We start from the raw sequence: 17,994 nt of genomic DNA on the forward strand, positions 1-17,994 counted from the left end.
CTGCTGTTCAGACAGAAAATTCGAGGTCACACAGCTCTAGTACGGAAATACTGTCATTCTGAAATGCCTGCTTTGATATGACAAATTATTATAATATTAGTGGGTGTTTAAGCTTAAAATAGATATCTCCTTTCCTTCTCCTTGTGCAGTAACTCCATCGTCCCTTTTAAGTCTTTTGCTTCTAGCAACCGCCTGTGTGTCTCGTTCAATCTTTCTGCTTCATTCAGGGACTTTATTTTCATTTTTTAGGGCTACATTCTACTTACACATTCTACAGTGAGCCTCACTGTCCCTCTAAGAAATACTTTAAATGAGCCACCAGTTCTATCTAACATTCTTAATTGCGCAGCACCAGAATTCGATACATTTTCTTTTCAGTATGAGCACAGAAAATGTAAGTCTATCGTAAGGCTGGCAAATTATCTTGGGAGTTGTAGTCTTTACAATAGCTCAGGCTCAGTTTTTGGGACACTCATGGAGGTAAACTGTGGATTTATTTTTTTATTGTTGCTGATTCTGTACCTTTAAGATTAATTTTGTCCAGTCTCAAACAGTACACCGAAACGGTTAACATTTACTGAAAAACTGGTTGTTCTGGTTATGTGGCCAAAGCCTTTTTTTCACACTTTAAACGACAGAGTGGACGCTTCAGCTCTTTGAGAATGTAATTGCTCTTTCATAAGGATAGTGTTTTACTGCTTTCACACAGGCGGGTTTCATTATAGCGAGTTATACAAGGTCAGAACGACTTTCTTTCTGACGTTAGCATGCAGAAGGCACCGGTCTTCCTGCCATCTTCGTGCCATTATGCTTACCCATGTCTGCTTCACGTCATATGAGAATCTTGTGATTTGTAGTCTCCAGCCACAGCAGTGGATCTCCAGTTCTTACAGACTTTAAAAAAAAAGCAAACTTGATTTTTTTTCCCTTTATTTTAAGAATTGTTTTGTGATTCTGACACAGACTTCTTTCTTTCTTTTCTTTAATACATTTAAAGCGTCGGTCTAAGCTCCGTAACAACTTTGTATCATTGAAAAGGTGATGGTGCATAGAAAACTCTCAATGTAGAGAGTAGATTATAATTGCAGAAATTTGCAAAAAAATAGCTCCAGCTATTATCATGGCCCCAGGGCTCTTATGCATCTCAAGTATTTTAGCTTGCTTTTTTTGCTTGTGATATCTGCGCAAGTCACATGTTTGCTATGCACACGCCACACACCCAACTAGGAAACAACTAGGCACTGTAAGCACTGCAGTGGTTATAGTGCTTGGAGCGTTCTTTTAAATGCACTTTTTTTCTTTTATTATTTTACTCTATTTTTTCTTAGTAAACTTTTCTATATAGCACATTGAAAATAGGGGCTTCTTCCTCCTTATTTACCTTTAAAGCACATAAAGTGAGCATGGGTAACCATTACAATGTGTTTTCTGTCTGTTTACAAGTATAACACAATAATCAGGGTTAACCACAAATCCAGGAATTCCTGGGAATGGACAGGGCAACTTCTAATTAATTATTAATTGATACTTTAGTTTATTTTAAAAACTAATTGTCTCTATTTTTCGGCAGCGTTGTTAGATAAGCCCACGATTGGGCTTTTCCGCTGAGCTCTTTGCAGGTTGCATGTTGCATCACATGACGATGATGTTGACACAGAAGACGTATGAGACAACATGCACTACTGACCCCTTGGCTCGTCAATTATTCAGACTGTACTATTTGTTTTTTTATTTAATTTATGAAAGTAACTGATCACTTCGCTTTTAATGAGATTACAAGAACACAAATATTCATGGCCTCTAATCCTCTACTTATTTCACCATCTTTCCATGAATATTTGTAGTACAGAGGGTCATGGGTTATTTGAGGGTTGCGTTCCCTAATCCAAGTTGTAGTGATTGTAAATGATGCTAGCCAGAGGCTGTAGAAAGCCTCCATGGATCTTGTTTATTTTTTATGAATACTGAGAGATTCCTCACATTCAATCCTTAGAGAACGGCAGTGAAGTGCCCTCTCCTGGGCACAAAGTGGAATGCCTTACAACTTTTGGTCTTGTTGGAGAAGTTTTGTTTTTTGAATTCCTTTCTTGTCAATCTTTATTTTATTTGTGCATAAAGAGAACAAACACGTTTGCACTGCCACAACAGCCGATGCAAACAATCATGCAGTCTTAGTTTAACATTGGTATGGCAGTTAGGAACTTTGCACATTTTTTGTTTTTGAGAAACAGATTATGAAATAAGTTGAGAATTAAACAGTAAGCATAACCAGACTGAACCATCTGCGACATTAATGTGTGTTACTATTTATGCGTATCCGACTTGTAGGCAGATTAAAAATTGATAACTCTGTGTGAACGAGCTTAAATACTGCGTTGCTCATGCAAGGTAGTTCAGGGAGGCATGCATAGTGGATGTGTATAACAAGTAAACTACCGTAACTTAGCTGGGTGCATTAATTTCCTTCGCATTAAGACCGTTTATGGTAAACTCATTTAAAATGTTTAACAGCAGCAGAGTATGAGGCATGGTAGGGTGCCTGAAAGTGAAAGCAATTGGTATGTGGTACAGATACTGTGTAAATTACATGTTAAGCTAGGCAAATTAACATTTCTGTGGTTAAAACTCTGAGAGACTAATTTAGATGCACATTTTAGAGGGTCAGTTAATAATCGTTATTACAAGCTGAGTGCCAGTAGTCTAGAGAAGACAAACCTATCCACAACAGTGGTCATGACATTACTTCGCTACAGATAAACATGCTAGACCTAGCTAAATAAAACTCTATGTTTATACTTGATTGTGCTTATTTGAGAAACATGCATTTTGTCTATCAAAAACATAAATCAGACAGGTAAACCTTAATAACTTCGAATTTGAGGGTGGCAGGGCTGGGGTGCGTCCATCAACTGGAGGCTCTGTCCAGCCTCATCCTATGCCCCTCTGAGGGAGGCCATAGCCTTGCATTGGTTGTGGTGTAATCAGGTTAAATGTCCCTCTCGGAGGTCGCCACAACAAACTACTGGCGCACCGGAGTGGGGTGAGTGGCTGCTGCATTTGCCCCTTTGATGATGCAGAGTAAAGCAATCTTGTGTAGAGGCGTGGGTGCTGGATGCGCCCGATCTTCCCCACATGGAGGCTCTGTGGTCGGGTCCGCTGAATCTGGTCCGGGTGCTTCGGGTTTCCATCCCCCTGCGCTCTTTTGCGGGAGAGATCCTGGTGAGTATCAGTAGCTGGTGCGGTAGGGGATGTGTTTCGCTGCTTGTTCCGGTCTGGTTGTTTGCTGGTTGTGTGCAAGTTTTGCGGCTCTTCGCTTCTGTGCTTTGGGGCATGGTTCCCCCTTGTGTGTTTGCCTGTAAGCGGGTGCTGCTTGCCTCTGCAGCGCCGTCTTGGTGCTTTTGGCGTTTGGGGGGTAATGTGGCTGTTTTCAGGTAACTTGGGAGCCCCTGCCCTGGCTCGGGGTGAGTGCCAGTTGCGTACCGCCCGCTGCCTCTTGCTTCGCCGCCATCTTGGGGCCTTCTTCCCCGCTGTGGCCGTAGATATCTGCCACAGGGACATAATCGGCTGTGGAGGTGGGTGTGCTTGTATTTGCACTAGGGCAGACTGCCTCCTGTCCTCCAGCTTCTGCCAGAAGTCCTCAAGAATTTTGTTAAGCCTATAACCCAGGTCGCGCACCTCTGCACTGGAGTCAGGATGCCACGTGTCTGCCGCCATGCTGAAAGAGGCGCTTGCTGTCTCTGTGGGTTCAGTGGCTTCTCCCCGTGTTTCTATTAAGTTGCCAAAGCCTCTCAGAGGTGGACCGGGATTACCCCCACCGGTCCAGAGGGGGGGGTGACGGGGCGCTAGTATAGTGGTGTGGGCTTTGGAGTTGCATGGGGGATCGGCCGCCTCTCCCGCCCGGCTCTCTCCAGGCCGCATGTTCAGAGTTTACCACGATAGAGTGTCCGAGTCTCTAGCCTCTTTTGAATACTGCAGCCTGATCAGGAGGTATATTAGTCGCTTGGTTGGTTGTAGTTTCAGTTTTAGGCTATAGTTGCTTTCTTTGTCAAATTTGGTGAGGAGCTCGAGTAAAACACGTCTCTCCACCATGGCAGTCAGGCCCCGCCCCCTTTGAATTCCTTTCTATTCTTTCCCTCTTCTATCTTTTTTTTTCTGGTTTTATGAGTTTGGTTGTAAGTACTTTACTCGGGGCTTTTTCATTATCTTTAGCCAGTTGAACTTACCTTGTAAGTCCAGGTCTGGCTGTATCTTGGTCTCGTGTGGGCTGGAGTTTACTTGCACTCCAAAGCAAGAGGTGGCATTTTTTTTTTAGCATTGCACAGCACAAGTTAGGAGTGGGGGACACTTAATTGGGAGGGTGATACCCCTAGGGTGTCAGAGCCCACTGCCCCGCTTTAAGAGTATGGGCCTTCTTACTGCATCCTCTTCTGGCTCTTGGTCATGAATTGGAGCAACGGGTGCTCGACCGGAGGACTCGAATAAGAGCTGTCACCTCTAATATTGAAGGAGTTTGGGACACAGTGCCGCCACTTCAATTATTCGAGTGAACATTATCTGGATTTATTTTATATAAGAACTGAGATTTGTTATCGGTTGTGGTTGATGTGTCAGGAATAAACGTGACTGACAACAGTCTTTTTCAACGTATTGTCTGCTCACTGCCACTTGGGAATGAGATTTTGAATCAAGGAGGTAGGACTGGGGTGGGGAATTTAGAGTTAAGTCATCAGAAATGCCATGAAGGCATTTATCTTCTTAAAGGGAGATCATCACATCTTGAGATTTTTAATATTATGTTTACTTATCACCTTTATTTAACAAATATGTGTTTATGGGGGTTGAAAAATAAAATTAAATGTAGAGATCCACACCACTGCCTGCCTTGACCTCCTGGATCTGGGTGCCTCCATCTTGCTTCTTTGTCAATCATTGTAATACGTTCTGTCCTTTTCTGTCATTAAACACTGCAGATAGACACATGGCACAGATCTCTTCTTCACTCTATTTTTTACTTTTCTACAAATTGTCCACAAAAAAAAAATAACTGAAGGGAAACTGCAGCGAAGAGGGATTACATGCTGAGGCAGTTGGAGGTGATGGAAAAAAAGCGAAATTAAGTGGTCTGCGCGCCAGGTCCCTCTAGTTTTAACCCTGCAGCTGAAAACACAGCAGTTTCAGAGAAACTGAGGGTTAATCCAACCTCTAGTGAAAATCACAGTGACAAGACGCTGACGTCCAATGAAAAGCATTGAGCAATGCTTTCATATGGGCTGTTTGAATGTGTGCGCATTTCGATCTTGGACGTTGGCAGGGGGTGGAGAGTTCCCCAGCGCCAAAGGAGCCCAGCACTGGAGAAAGGTAAGTGGCCAAATGGGTTTTAACCCCTTCAGACCAGCGGTAGGGGGACCCTGAGGGTGGGGGGGGACCTAATGACCCTATAGTTTTGGCTTTCAAAGGAGCACTATAGTGCCAGGAAAACAAACTTGTTTTCCTGGCACTATAGTGCTCCTTTAACCCCTTAAGGACACATGACGTGTCTGACACGTCATGATTCCCTTTTATTCCAGAAGTTTGGTCCTTAAGGGGTTAAAAGCCAAAACAGTAGAAATATGGAGATGAATAGGATTAAAATCCCCTGAGTGACAGATGATGGGTGATCTGAAACGAGAGAGAAGCTGGGTAAAATAAGTCACTGCGGCAGAAACAAAATGCAGTTGGGTGGGAAGTGCATTAAAAAAAGTAAAAAAAAAAAGTAATTAAAACAAGTTGAAAAAGCATAGTTGTTAGGAATGAGGCATGGTAGAAGATGGTACTCATGGTGCGATGGAAGAAATTGCTTAAGATGGAGATTGCAAAAATAATTGAAAGCATAGAATAATGTCAGAAATATATTCATCTTCAGGGTGCTAACATTTTCTTTCTGCCTTCGCTTGACAAACCTCAGAAGGGGTTGTTAGCTGCGGGAGCTAAATCTGAATCCTTATATCCCATAATTATATAGTTAGTGTCACTTTAAACAATTGGAAACCATAGATAAATATATAGCATATCTGTACAGAATGTTACTCTATAATTGTCTACATGTAAAAGCAAATCACAGGCTAATTTAGGATTAACCGTGTCACTATGGTCTAAATCTGTACATAAGGCACTATTAATGAGCGTTACATAAGCCTTAGATTGGTAAACTATCTACAGCCAATGGGTAGTGGATTTCTGCCCAGCTCATCTCCCATTGGTTACAGAGTGTTCTGATTTAGAATGGTCAGATGTGTTTGCTTCCTAAAAGCAGTGGGAAAATCTTGAGCTGCTGGTCTTTGAGGCTGTCCATACAGTTAGTCTGTCTAACTGTTGCCTGGCCTTTAACAGTGTTATTCACCAAAGTGTGAAATGTCAGGTTTCAAAATTTAATTCAAAATGTTTGACCAAAATCATCTGAGTTGCAATTTTTTTTCCAGTCTGACTATTTAAGGCTAAAATTTGAAATCCACTTTGAATTCCTGACAATTCACGAGCATCATTAAATTTGGAATTCTATGCGACTGGGTACCATAAAGAAGATTGTAATGTAATAAGAGTCTTGCGAGGTGGCATTACTGTGTCTTTAACGCTAGGGTACACTAACAGGTACAACTCATAGTTTACAATTCCTTCTCAAAAAAGAAAATTTTACAGACACAACACATTTAACAGTTTCCATAATAACCCGGGTCTCTTGAGTCTAATCGGGCGCTCTGCAGCTCTCCTTTGAAAAATTCTAATAATCATTAAGCATCTTCCTTTGAATATTTAATACGCCCACAACAAAGAATTGCATGTAAAACTCATTTTGCGATTTAATTGAGCCCACATTCCAATTATGTTGCTGAGTGTCAGTATGACAATATCATTATATAAAGCTAAACTAAATTATTATTTTTTTTTTCCTATTTGTGTTTTTCAAGGCATTTAAATCTAGACCCTTATTCGCTGAGTTGCCCTTTGAATGCCAGTAAGGATGCATAACTCTTTAGAATTGCTTAACTTCTACTGTGTTCGAGGGTTTGATAGAAAAAAAAAAAAGGTCATTTAACGAACCTGCCTAAATTAACTTTTTTATATGCTGTTTGGGATTTGCTTTGTGTATGAAATCAGCCTAATTACTGGTGCCATCATTTGCATTTCTGCTCAGTTTTGCTCCTTTGATCTCATTTCCCTTCCGTCTTCTCCAGATTCCACATAATTAGTATGCTATCTTATTTTTTTAATTACTGCTATTTCATTGCCCTTGTATTAAGTGTGTTTTGCCAAAAAGGATACATTGTGTTTTGCCTTGTTTTCAAATGAGCCCCACGAGCCAAGTAATCTGTGCAAAGTGGGAGTTTAGAAGTTAATGGTAAATAGAAAGTTAGGAGAAAGTAAGGAACAGTTTAGTTTTATTTTATTTTTTATGTAGAGATCATTCATAGAAATGTCCCAAATAAAGGCTCATAGTCTTGTATACTAATCAGTGTTAATTATTCAAAAAGGGAATCCTATCTGATAACTCTTTCAAAGCTATTTTGTTTGGATTAGTAATTTTGAAACTATTTGTATAAAATAAAAATAAAATGTTCTTGAAACAACGTACAATTAAACGTTACTTTCTAAATTACATTTACTACTTCGTCACAATATTACGGATGGTTCCGTATACATTTTTCCTATTTAGTTTAATCTGTTACAATTTTCTTCAAATCCAAATATGTGTCTTTCAAAAATCTTTTTCCAGTATTTTGTAAACTGTGTATTTAACCCCAATTAAAGTGCAGGCTACTTGCAGCATGGACCAAAGTTACAGCACAGATAGATTTATTTAGTCATTTGTTCTTCTTATGATCACATGACGTGTTTATCTGATGATCACATGACGTGCTTATCTGATGATCACATGACATGCTTATCTGATGATCACATGATTTGTTTTAAATGTATGCTCCGGTTTGTTCACTAAAAGTTTCTATTGCACTAGTGAAAAGGTGAAAAGTGTCAAGCACTAACATAGTCATTCAATTAGAATTGAAATAATTTACTGAACATGACTGTATTGACCCAAATGACACAAGCCTGTCGTCAAAGTACCGCAACACACTTTTAGCAAAGCAAATCCTGCTTTTTCTTGCTATATCATGAACTAATTAAAAAACAATCCATTTGCAGCAATGGTGCAAACTGGTGTTAAGACCCAGCATTTTCATGGGGTGAGGTGAATTATTTTAAATTTAGAAAGCATGTTCTGAAATCCTTTGTTTTTGAGTCTGTAATTACCCTCTTCAGAAATAACACACCATGTACTCGTTGAATGACACGCTACTGTCTCACAAGATCTGCTTTTTTATTTTTAATTAACAGAGGTGTTGCTTTTTATTCCATTTTATATTTCTCCAATTTAAATAACCTCACAGTCCTCGTTAAATTTTTTTGCAGAACAAGTAGAATATGTATTGAAATAAGTAGTTATCGTTTGGCCACAGGGTCCAGGTCTAGGCTTTATTAAAAATGAAATTCTGTCACACGAGAAAGAGATTGAGAAGACAAAAATAGAATGAACGATAGACAATGAGAGTTAGAGACAAAGGAATGAATGAATGGAGGGATGGATGAATAGATAGAGATAGACTTTCCCCAAAAGACCCAAATTCAGAGAAATTCCTCAGTTTGGACTTCTGCCCTATAATCCCTGATGTTTTCTCTGATGTCATGATTCCAGTGTCAGGGATATGCGCTGAATGAGTGTCTAAGCATGCTCCTGTCGCACTGGGAAAGAATTCCAGGGAATTTTAGTAGAGCTGTGCCGAGGGGTGGCCCTGTTTCTCTGCCCCACTAGGGTGGTTCCTGGCTGGACTGCATGCACCCTGGCATGACAATATCCATTTTGGTCCAAATCTACCTGTGCCATCACAACACTAATTCGGTCTTGCCTTAAAGGACAACTATCAACTCAAAACTATGTTTTTTATAAATGAAGTATATGTAAAACATGAGAAAAACTCATCCCTGCCTTTAGTATATCGCAGGATCCTTCAGCCATATATGTACACCTTGGGTCAGACTGTGTTTGAATGTGACAGTAAGTCTCTATGGTCTTTTCCATTTTTGTGCATGGAGTGAAGCAGGGAAGACCATAGAAACTAACTGTCAGTTTCAAACACTGTCTAACCCAAGGTGTATGTACATGGCTGAAGGATCCTGTCCTTTATTAAAGTAAGGGATCAGGTTTTCCTCAGTTTTTCACATTTACTTCATTTTTAAATAATCTGTTTCCTATTTCGATGAAAGGCTTTTTGTATTAAAAAAATAGCAATGAGGGGCGGATGACCTGTCTGTCGAGGGGGAGATGGAGGAAATTCCCACCACACGTTCACCCCCACCGGCCTCAATGAACCCAGATACATCCCCAGTCCTAAAATAACTCCTGGCCGACTTACGGCAAAATATAGTCACAGACATCAGAGCCGATTTAGAAGGCTTGAAAGGCCAGATTGAAGACCTTGAAAATACCTCCACCGCCAACACGCAGCAGATAGCCACGCTCCACCAGGCAGTACAAAAGCTGCAACAACAACAAGAATTGAACGACAGACGTTTCTTAATGTTGGAGGATGCCAGGCGACGGAACAATTTAAAAGTAAGAGGCATCCCAGAGAACATTCCTGAGGCAGAAATACCCCACCTCTTACGGCGCCTAATGGGGACCCTTCTCCCGCCGAAGCAGGCAAAAGCAGTAGGGCTGGATGGCCACTTCAGGATACCGAAATCACCTAAATCTCCTGCGGAGGTACCAACAGACCTAGTGGCCAGATTCCAAGCTGTGATGATGGCTACAGTAAGGGGTAATACACCCTACATCTTTAGGACACTGTCCCTGACTTTCTATTCAGATATCTCGGGTGGCACACTAGCATGTAGACGCACCCTCCAGCCATTCACTTCTCTTCTTAGGAAGCACGGAATACCATATCGCTGGAACATATCCCGCACACTTCAAATATTCAGAGACAATGACAAGCACCAGGTCGCAGATTTCCGTGAGGCAACAGCACTACTACCAGCTCTGGGACTCTCACAACACAACCTGAGCCACAAACCTTGGTGAAAGCACCGCAGAGATGGAACCTGGTGACCAAATTTGTCCCGCGACAACCTCCCAAGGCAGCGTATGCAGCAACAGCGACTTGAACAACTATATGTTTATAAAGTTTAGTTTAACCTGTGTAAGTTTATAACCTACTTGCTTGACTCATGTGACACCCAGTTTAACGTACACTCACCCCCAGCACGGACGGCCTTACACCAAGAATCTAACATGTTTATGTTTATAACCTACTTGCTTGACTCATGTGACACCCAGTTTAACTTACACTCCCCCCCAGCTCGAACGGACTGAGACACCAAGAATCTGTCCAATCATCAGAGAGACACTGAGAATCCAACCAATCACTGAGACACCAAGAATCTGTCCAATCATCATAGAGACACTGATAATCTGTCCAATCACTGAGACACCAAGAATCTGTCCAATCATCACAGAGATAATGAGAATCCAACCAATCACTGAGACACCAAGAATCTGTCCAATCATCACAGAGACACTGAGAATCCAACCAGCCAACATCTGAGACACTGTGAACCAGCCCAATTACTCTCTGAGACACTGAAAATCCAACCAACCAACATCTGAGACACTGTGAACCGGCCCAATCATCACAGAGACACTGAGAATCTAACCAATCACTGAGACGCCACAAATCATTCCAATCATCAGAGAGACATTGAGAATCCAACCAATCACTGAGACACAAACAATCTGTCCAATCATCACAGAGACACTGAGAATCCAACCAACTAACATCTGAGACACTGTGAACCGGCCCAATTACTCTCTGAGACATTGAAAATCCAACCAATCACTGAGACACCAAGAATCTGTCCAATCATCACAGAGACACTGAAAATCCAACCAATCACTGAGACACCAAGAATCTGTCCAATCATCACAGAGACACTGAGAATCCCAGCAATTACTGAGACACAAATAATCTGTCCAGTCATCACAGAGACACTGAGAATCCAACCAATCACTGAGACACCAAGAATTTGTCCAATCATCACAGAGACACTGAGAATCTAACCAATCACTGAGACGCCACACATCTATCCAATCATCAGAGAGACATTGATAATCCAACCAATCACTGAGACACCAAGAATCTGTCCAATCATCATAGAGACACTGAGAATCCAACCAATCACTGAGACACCAAGAATCTGTCCAATCATCACAGAGATAATGAGAATCCAACCAATCACTGAGACACCAAGAATCTGTCCAATCATCACAGAGACACTGAGAATCCAACCAACCAACATCTGAGACACTGTGAACCGGCCCAATTACTCTCTGAGACACTGAAAATCCAACCAACCAACATCTGAGACACTGTGAACCGGCCCAATCATCACAGAGACACTGAGAATCTAACCAATCACTGAGACGCCACAAATCATTCCAATCATCAGAGAGACATTGAGAATCCAACCAATCACTGAGACACAAACAATCTGTCCAATCATCACAGAGACACTGAGAATCCAACCAACTAACATCTGAGACACTGTGAACCGGCCCAATTACTCTCTGAGACACTGAAAATCCAACCAATCACTGAGACACCAAGAATCTGTCCAATCATCACAGAGACACTGAGAATCCAACCAATCACTTAGACACCAAGAATCTGTCCAATCATCACAGAGACACTGAAAATTCAACCAATCACTGAGACACCAAGAATCTGTCCAATCATCACAGAGATAATGAGAATCCAACCAATCACTGAGACACCAATAACCTGTATTATCATCCCAGAGACACTGCGAACCAGCCCAATCACTCCCTGAGACAATAAGAATCCAGCCATTCACTGAGACCCTGTGAATTTAAAGAATCACTGAGATACTGCGAACAAGCCCAATCGCTCCCTGAATCACTGAGAATCCAACCAATCACTGAGATACCAAGAATCTGTCCAATCACTTCCTGACATAATGAGAAGCTGTCCTATCACCCCAGGGGGCCTGATAATTTGATTATTTACCCAGATACCCTACAAATCAGTCCATTCCCCACGATACCCTGAGAATCTGCTTATTCGCCCTTTACTTTGAGAATCTGCTCATTCATCTGTTACCCTGAGAATCTGCTCATTCACCCGTTACCCTGAGAGTCTGCTCATTCGCCTGTTACCCTGAGAATCTGCTCATTCACCAGTTACCCTTAGAATCTGCGTATTCGCGTGCAGGGCCGGCCTTAGGCATTTGGGCGCCCTGTGCGAAAAATCTTCACAGCGCCCCCCCCTTCCCGTCCCTCCCTCCCCCACTCCTTCCCCCTTCCCACACACCCTGTCACACACACACACAGGCAGACAGCCATACACACACACACACACACAGACACACTCAGGCAGTCATACACAGACAGCCACACACAAACACACACACACACAAACATAGAATGTGACGGCAGATAAGAACCATTCGGCCCATCTAGTCTGCCCAGACAGTAAGACATAGGCAGTTACACACAAAAACACACACACAGGCAGACAGCCACACACACACACAAACACACACAGGCAGACAGACACACAGACAGCCACACACAAACACACAGAGGCAAACAGCCACACCCACAGTGTCACACACACACACCCACACACAGACAGTCACACACACAGACAAACAGTCAAACACACACTGGCAGACAGCCACACACACACACACACGCACAAGCAGACAGTCACACACACACGCACACGCAGACAGTCACACACACACACAGGCAGACAGCCACACACACACACAGTCAGACACACACACACTCACTAACAGACACACACACTCACAGGCAAACACACTAACAGAAACACACTAACAGAAACACACTAACAGACACACACTAACAGACACACACACTAACAGTCACAGACACACACTAACATACACACACTAACAGACACACACACTAACAGTCACAGACACACACTAACAGACACACACTAACAGACTCACACTAACAGACACACACACTAACAGTCACAGACACACACTAACAGACACACACACTCACCCACATTGACAAATTTTTAAAAATGTATTTAACCCCCCCCCCCCCAACCTCCTTACCTTTGGGAATGCTGGGGGGGGTCTCTTCCTCCCTGGTGGTCCAGTGGCTGCTGGGCGAGCGGCACTGGCTGGCTGGCGGGTGGGCGGCTGGCGAGGGAGCACTTCCTCTGAGCTGTCTGCTCAGCTCCCTCGCGCACCTCAGAGTGAGGCTGGGAGCCGGAATATGACATCATATTCCGGCTCCCAGCCTCACTCTGCGGCGCGTGAGGGAGCTGAGCAGACAGCTCAGAGGAAGTGCTCCCTCGCCAGCCGCCCACCAGCGCGTGGGCCGCCCACCGCCCGACCGCCCAGCATGTGTTAGCCGCAAGGCTAACAAGACATTTGCCTTGGGCATTTGGGGGCGGCTTTTTTTGCCGACCCCCTGGAAAATGCCGCCCAAGGCAAATGCCTTGTTTGCCTTGCGGCTAAAATGTCCCTGCCGTGTGAGCTATGCGGCCGCAGGGCGCCCCCTGCTCCATGGCGCCCTGTGCGGCCGCACAGCTCGCACACCCCTAAGGCCGGCCCTGTTCGCGTGTTACCCTGAGAATCTGCTCATTCGACCGTTACCCTGAGAATCTGCTCATTCACCCGTTACCCTGAGAATCTGCTCATTCGCCCGTTACCCTGAGAATCTGCTCATTCGCCCGTTACCCTGAGAATCTGCTCATTCACTCATTACCCTGAGAATCTGCTCATTTGCCCGTTACCCTGAGAATCTACCACGTCCTACACCTTCACCATGAGATCCTACAAATGGACTAAAAAGCCTGATTTTCAGAGTTCCTAGAATAACATCCATGGTAAGTAAACAAAAATGCCAGGCTCCACATTACACCGATGTGGACCCTGGGCTTAAGACTTCGCTACCACTGAACAAAGAATGAGGACACACATAGATCATGTCTGTTTTCGAAATTGGTTATCGGCAATTAAAAATGACTCCTTGATCTTTTTATACCGAAACCTAACATTGCGGCTGGCAGTGGCTGGCAAAGCACCATGGGAATTGCAGTCTTGCAATAGCTGGGGTTCTGGCTTCTGGCCATTTGCGTTCTATTGCTGAAGAGATGAAATCCTGTGGCCGAAAGACTGTAGCAGGAAATTTTATAATCTGAGATCTATGTTAAATTCATAATTGGCACAGGACATAATTGGCACATAAGTAGGCACAGGAAGCCAATACTTCTTGGGAAATGGAAGAATAAAGGGATTCTACGGTGAAAGTGTGAGATTAAATGTAGCACCCAATATGAATTCAACAATTTATAGTTTTGATCATATTTTACATTCATTATACTAATTAATGAAATTTTAACAAAAATTAGGGATCTTGAAATTGACTTGAGCACCTAATCGCTGATAAATATACTTGGAGCTCAGAACGTCTGATTAATTGCTTCATGTCTGATTGTGTGTCTGTGATGTACAAGCAAATGGCTTCATTATAATTTAATGCAACAAAGTCTACATTGTATATAGCCATTTGTGATGAAACAGCGCATTCTGCTGGTAGATTTCAAGTACTACGTGAGGAACGTTTTATTTTCCTGTTCATTATAACTATAATAATAAGAACTAGTATTTATATATCGCCTTTCCCCCAGTGGGACTCAAAGCGCTTTTCAGCACACGCTCTCGAAATTAACCAAATCGGCAGCTGAATAATAATAGATGTTATTATTACCCAACTCATTTTATCGACCTCGGAAGGATGAAGGGCTGAGTTCACCTTGCTGGGATATGAACCCGTGACCTTGCATTTTTTTGAACAGGCTTTGTAGTCAGGGAATTTACTCAGTTGGTAAATTCCTATAGAATATCACAATAATAAAATATTGTCTTAATTGTTTTTTTTTCCTAAAATAGTTTATACTTGTCACTGATTAGTTTTTTTTTACTCTGTTTTATTTCAGTTTTGATGTGGAAAATGGTCCGACGCCAGGACGTAGTCCTCTGGACCACCAGGCTAGCCCTGGCTCTGGACTTGTCCTCCACGCTAACTTTCCAAATCACAACCAACGCAGGGAATCGTTTCTCTACCGATCAGACAGTGACTATGACCTGTCACCAAAGACCATGTCGAGGAATTCCTCTGCAGCAAGTGAACAGTAAGTGCAGAGGGGATTGATAACTTGTGATAGTCCAGGAGTCTTAGTCTTAGTTCATATTGTTACAGAATGTATTGTCATGGAAACTTTAGGCTCAATTTTAAGTTTATATGATGATCCTAATAGAGGATTTATACATTTCATATCCCATCATCCCCATTTACATATCATGCTGTAGCCCATCCACTGTAATTAAGCTAAGAGACCCTGCTTAGGTCCAGCATTAGGCCTCCAGTTGCTCTGTGCCAAATTTAAGAGTGATTTCTATTATGTCCATGTGTATGTTCATGCCTTTGTGGAATATTAGTATGCAAACAGCTTGTCAGCTTCTAACTTTTGTCTTTTCGTTCTGCTGCCTGGCAAAGATTGTGAGGGGGCAGAGCCCAACGAGAGGGCTGTGACCTAACATAAGGGGGCAGAGCCTACCTTGCACACCGATCCGTCTTAATCTACAGAGCCCCTGGGCTCTGTGCACCCCCCCAGGATCACCTCTGACTTAGAGCTAACTGAGTAGGAACCAGGGCATTGCTAGATGCCAAAAAGAAAAGAGTACAACTATTATGGTCCCCCCACACACACATATTGACTATATTGACCCTTCAAAAACTAGTGTTATACCACACCGTAGATCCTGCTTTACACCCTAACATGTTCTATAGATCAAGTTGTGACACCAAATTTTAAATGAAATCAGAGTCATAAATAAACATATAATGATAAACTCCACAGTGACTGTGTTAGCCCCAAGCCATGCTGTGTTAACTAAACTACATCTAGGGCTGGTGCGAGAGCAGCTATTTGCACCCTCCCTTGGCCAACTTTCTGTGTCTCTTTCTGCAAAAGCCCCTTTTTGTGTCCCCCACCCCTAGCGTGTCTCTTTTTCCCCAGCCCCTCTTTGTTTGTCATTGTCTCTTTTTCCCCAGCCCCTCTTTGTTTGTCATTGTCCCCTTTCCCAGCCCCTCTTTGTTTGTCATTGTCCCCTTTCCCAGCCCCTCTTTGTTTGCCATTGTCCCCTTTTCCAGCCCCTCTTTGTTTGTCATTGTCCCCTTTCCCAGCCCCTCTTTGTTTGTCATTGTCCCCTTTCCCAGCCCCTCTTTGTTTGCCATTGTCTCCTTTCCCAGACCCTCTTTGTTTGTCATTGTCCCCTTTCCCAGCCCCTCTTTGTTTGTCATTGTCCCCTTTCCCAGCCCCTCTGTTTGTCATTGTCCCCTTTCCCAGCCCCTCTTTGTTTGTCATTGTCCCCTTTCCTAGACCCTCTTTGTTTGTCATTGTCCCCTTTCCCAGCCCCTCTGTTTTCCATTGTCCCCTTTCCCAGCCCCTCTTTGTTTGTCATTGTCCCCTTTCCCAGCCCCTCTTTGTTTGTTATTGTCTCCTTTCCCAGCCCCTCTTTGTTTGTCATTGTCCCCTTTCCCAGCCCCTCTTTGTTTGTCATTGTCCCCTTTCCCAGCCCCTCTTTGTTTGTCATTGTCCCCTTTCCCAGCCCCTCTTTGTTTGTCATTGTCCCCTTTCCCAGCCCCTCTTTGTTTGCCATTGTCCTCTTTTCCAGCCCCTCTTTGTTTGCCATTGTCCCCTTTTCCAGCCCCTCTTTGTTTGCCATTGTCTCCTTTCCCAGACCCTCTTTGTTTGTCATTGTCCCCTTTCCCAGCCCCTCTGTTTGTCATTGTCCCCTTTCCCAGCCCCTCTGTTTGTCATTGTCCCCTTTCCCAGCCCCTCTTTGTTTGTCATTGTCTCCTTTCCCAGCCCCTCTTTGTTTGTCATTGTCCCCTTTCCCAGCCCCTCTGTTTTCCATTGTCCCCTTTCCCAGCCCCTCTTTGTTTGTCATTGTCCCCTTTCCCAGCCCCTCTTTATTTGTTATTGTCTCCTTTCCCAGCCCCTCTTTGTTTGTCATTGTCCCCTTTCCCAGCCCCTCTTTGTTTGTCATTGTCCCCTTTCCCAGACCCTCTTTGTTTGCCATTGTCCCCTTTTCCAGCCCCTCTTTGTTTGCCATTGTCTCCTTTCCCAGACCCTCTTTGTTTGTCATTGTCCCCTTTCCCAGCCCCTCTGTTTGTCATTGTCCCCTTTCCCAGCCCCTCTGTTTGTCATTGTCCCCTTTCCCAGCCCCTCTTTGTTTGTCATTGTCTCCTTTCCCAGCCCCTCTTTGTTTGTCATTGTCCCCTTTCCCAGCCCCTCTGTTTTCCATTGTCCCCTTTCCCAGCCCCTCTTTGTTTGTCATTGTCCCCTTTCCCAGCCCCTCTTTATTTGTTATTGTCTCCTTTCCCAGCCCCTCTTTGTTTGTCATTGTCCCCTTTCCCAGCCCCTCTTTGTTTGTCATTGTCCCCTTTCCCAGACCCTCTTTGTTTGTCATTGTCCCCTTTCCCAGCCCCTCTTTGTTTGTCATTGTCCCCTTTCCCAGCCCCTCTTTGTTTGTCATTGTCCCCTTTCCCAGCCCCTCTTTGTTTGTCATTGTCTCCTTTCCCAGCCCCTCTTTGTTTGTCATTGTCTCCTTTCCCAGCCCCTCTTTGTTTGTCATTGTCCCCTTTCCCAGCCCCTTTGTGTGTTTAATTGTCCTCTCCCCCAGGCCCTTTTGTGTGTCTTTCTCTCTTCTCCTCTTGCGCACCTACTCACATCTCCTGTGTAGCGTGGCCACATGGAGCGTGTATCTAATGCCCAGTATCACAGGAAGTTGTTCATTGCTCCGGGGCAAGCATTTCCTGTCAGATCAGAT

The 17,994-nt window shown here is 43.5% G+C and overlaps 1 protein-coding gene across 3 annotated transcripts in view; it reads left to right on the forward strand.

Moving 5' to 3' along the window:
- PDE4B (phosphodiesterase 4B) overlaps positions 1-17,994 on the forward strand; it is a 346,805-nt gene that overhangs the window by 236,067 nt on the left and 92,744 nt on the right. For all 3 annotated transcript variants that reach the window (XM_063427888.1, XM_063427889.1, XM_063427890.1), the window contains one exon: positions 15,096-15,290. In XM_063427888.1, the coding sequence (XP_063283958.1) occupies positions 15,096-15,290 (195 nt within the window). The remainder of the gene's footprint in view (positions 1-15,095; positions 15,291-17,994) is intronic.

Source organism: Pelobates fuscus, chromosome 7, assembly GCF_036172605.1.
Source record: "Pelobates fuscus isolate aPelFus1 chromosome 7, aPelFus1.pri, whole genome shotgun sequence".
Lineage (NCBI taxonomy): Eukaryota > Metazoa > Chordata > Amphibia > Anura > Pelobatidae > Pelobates > Pelobates fuscus.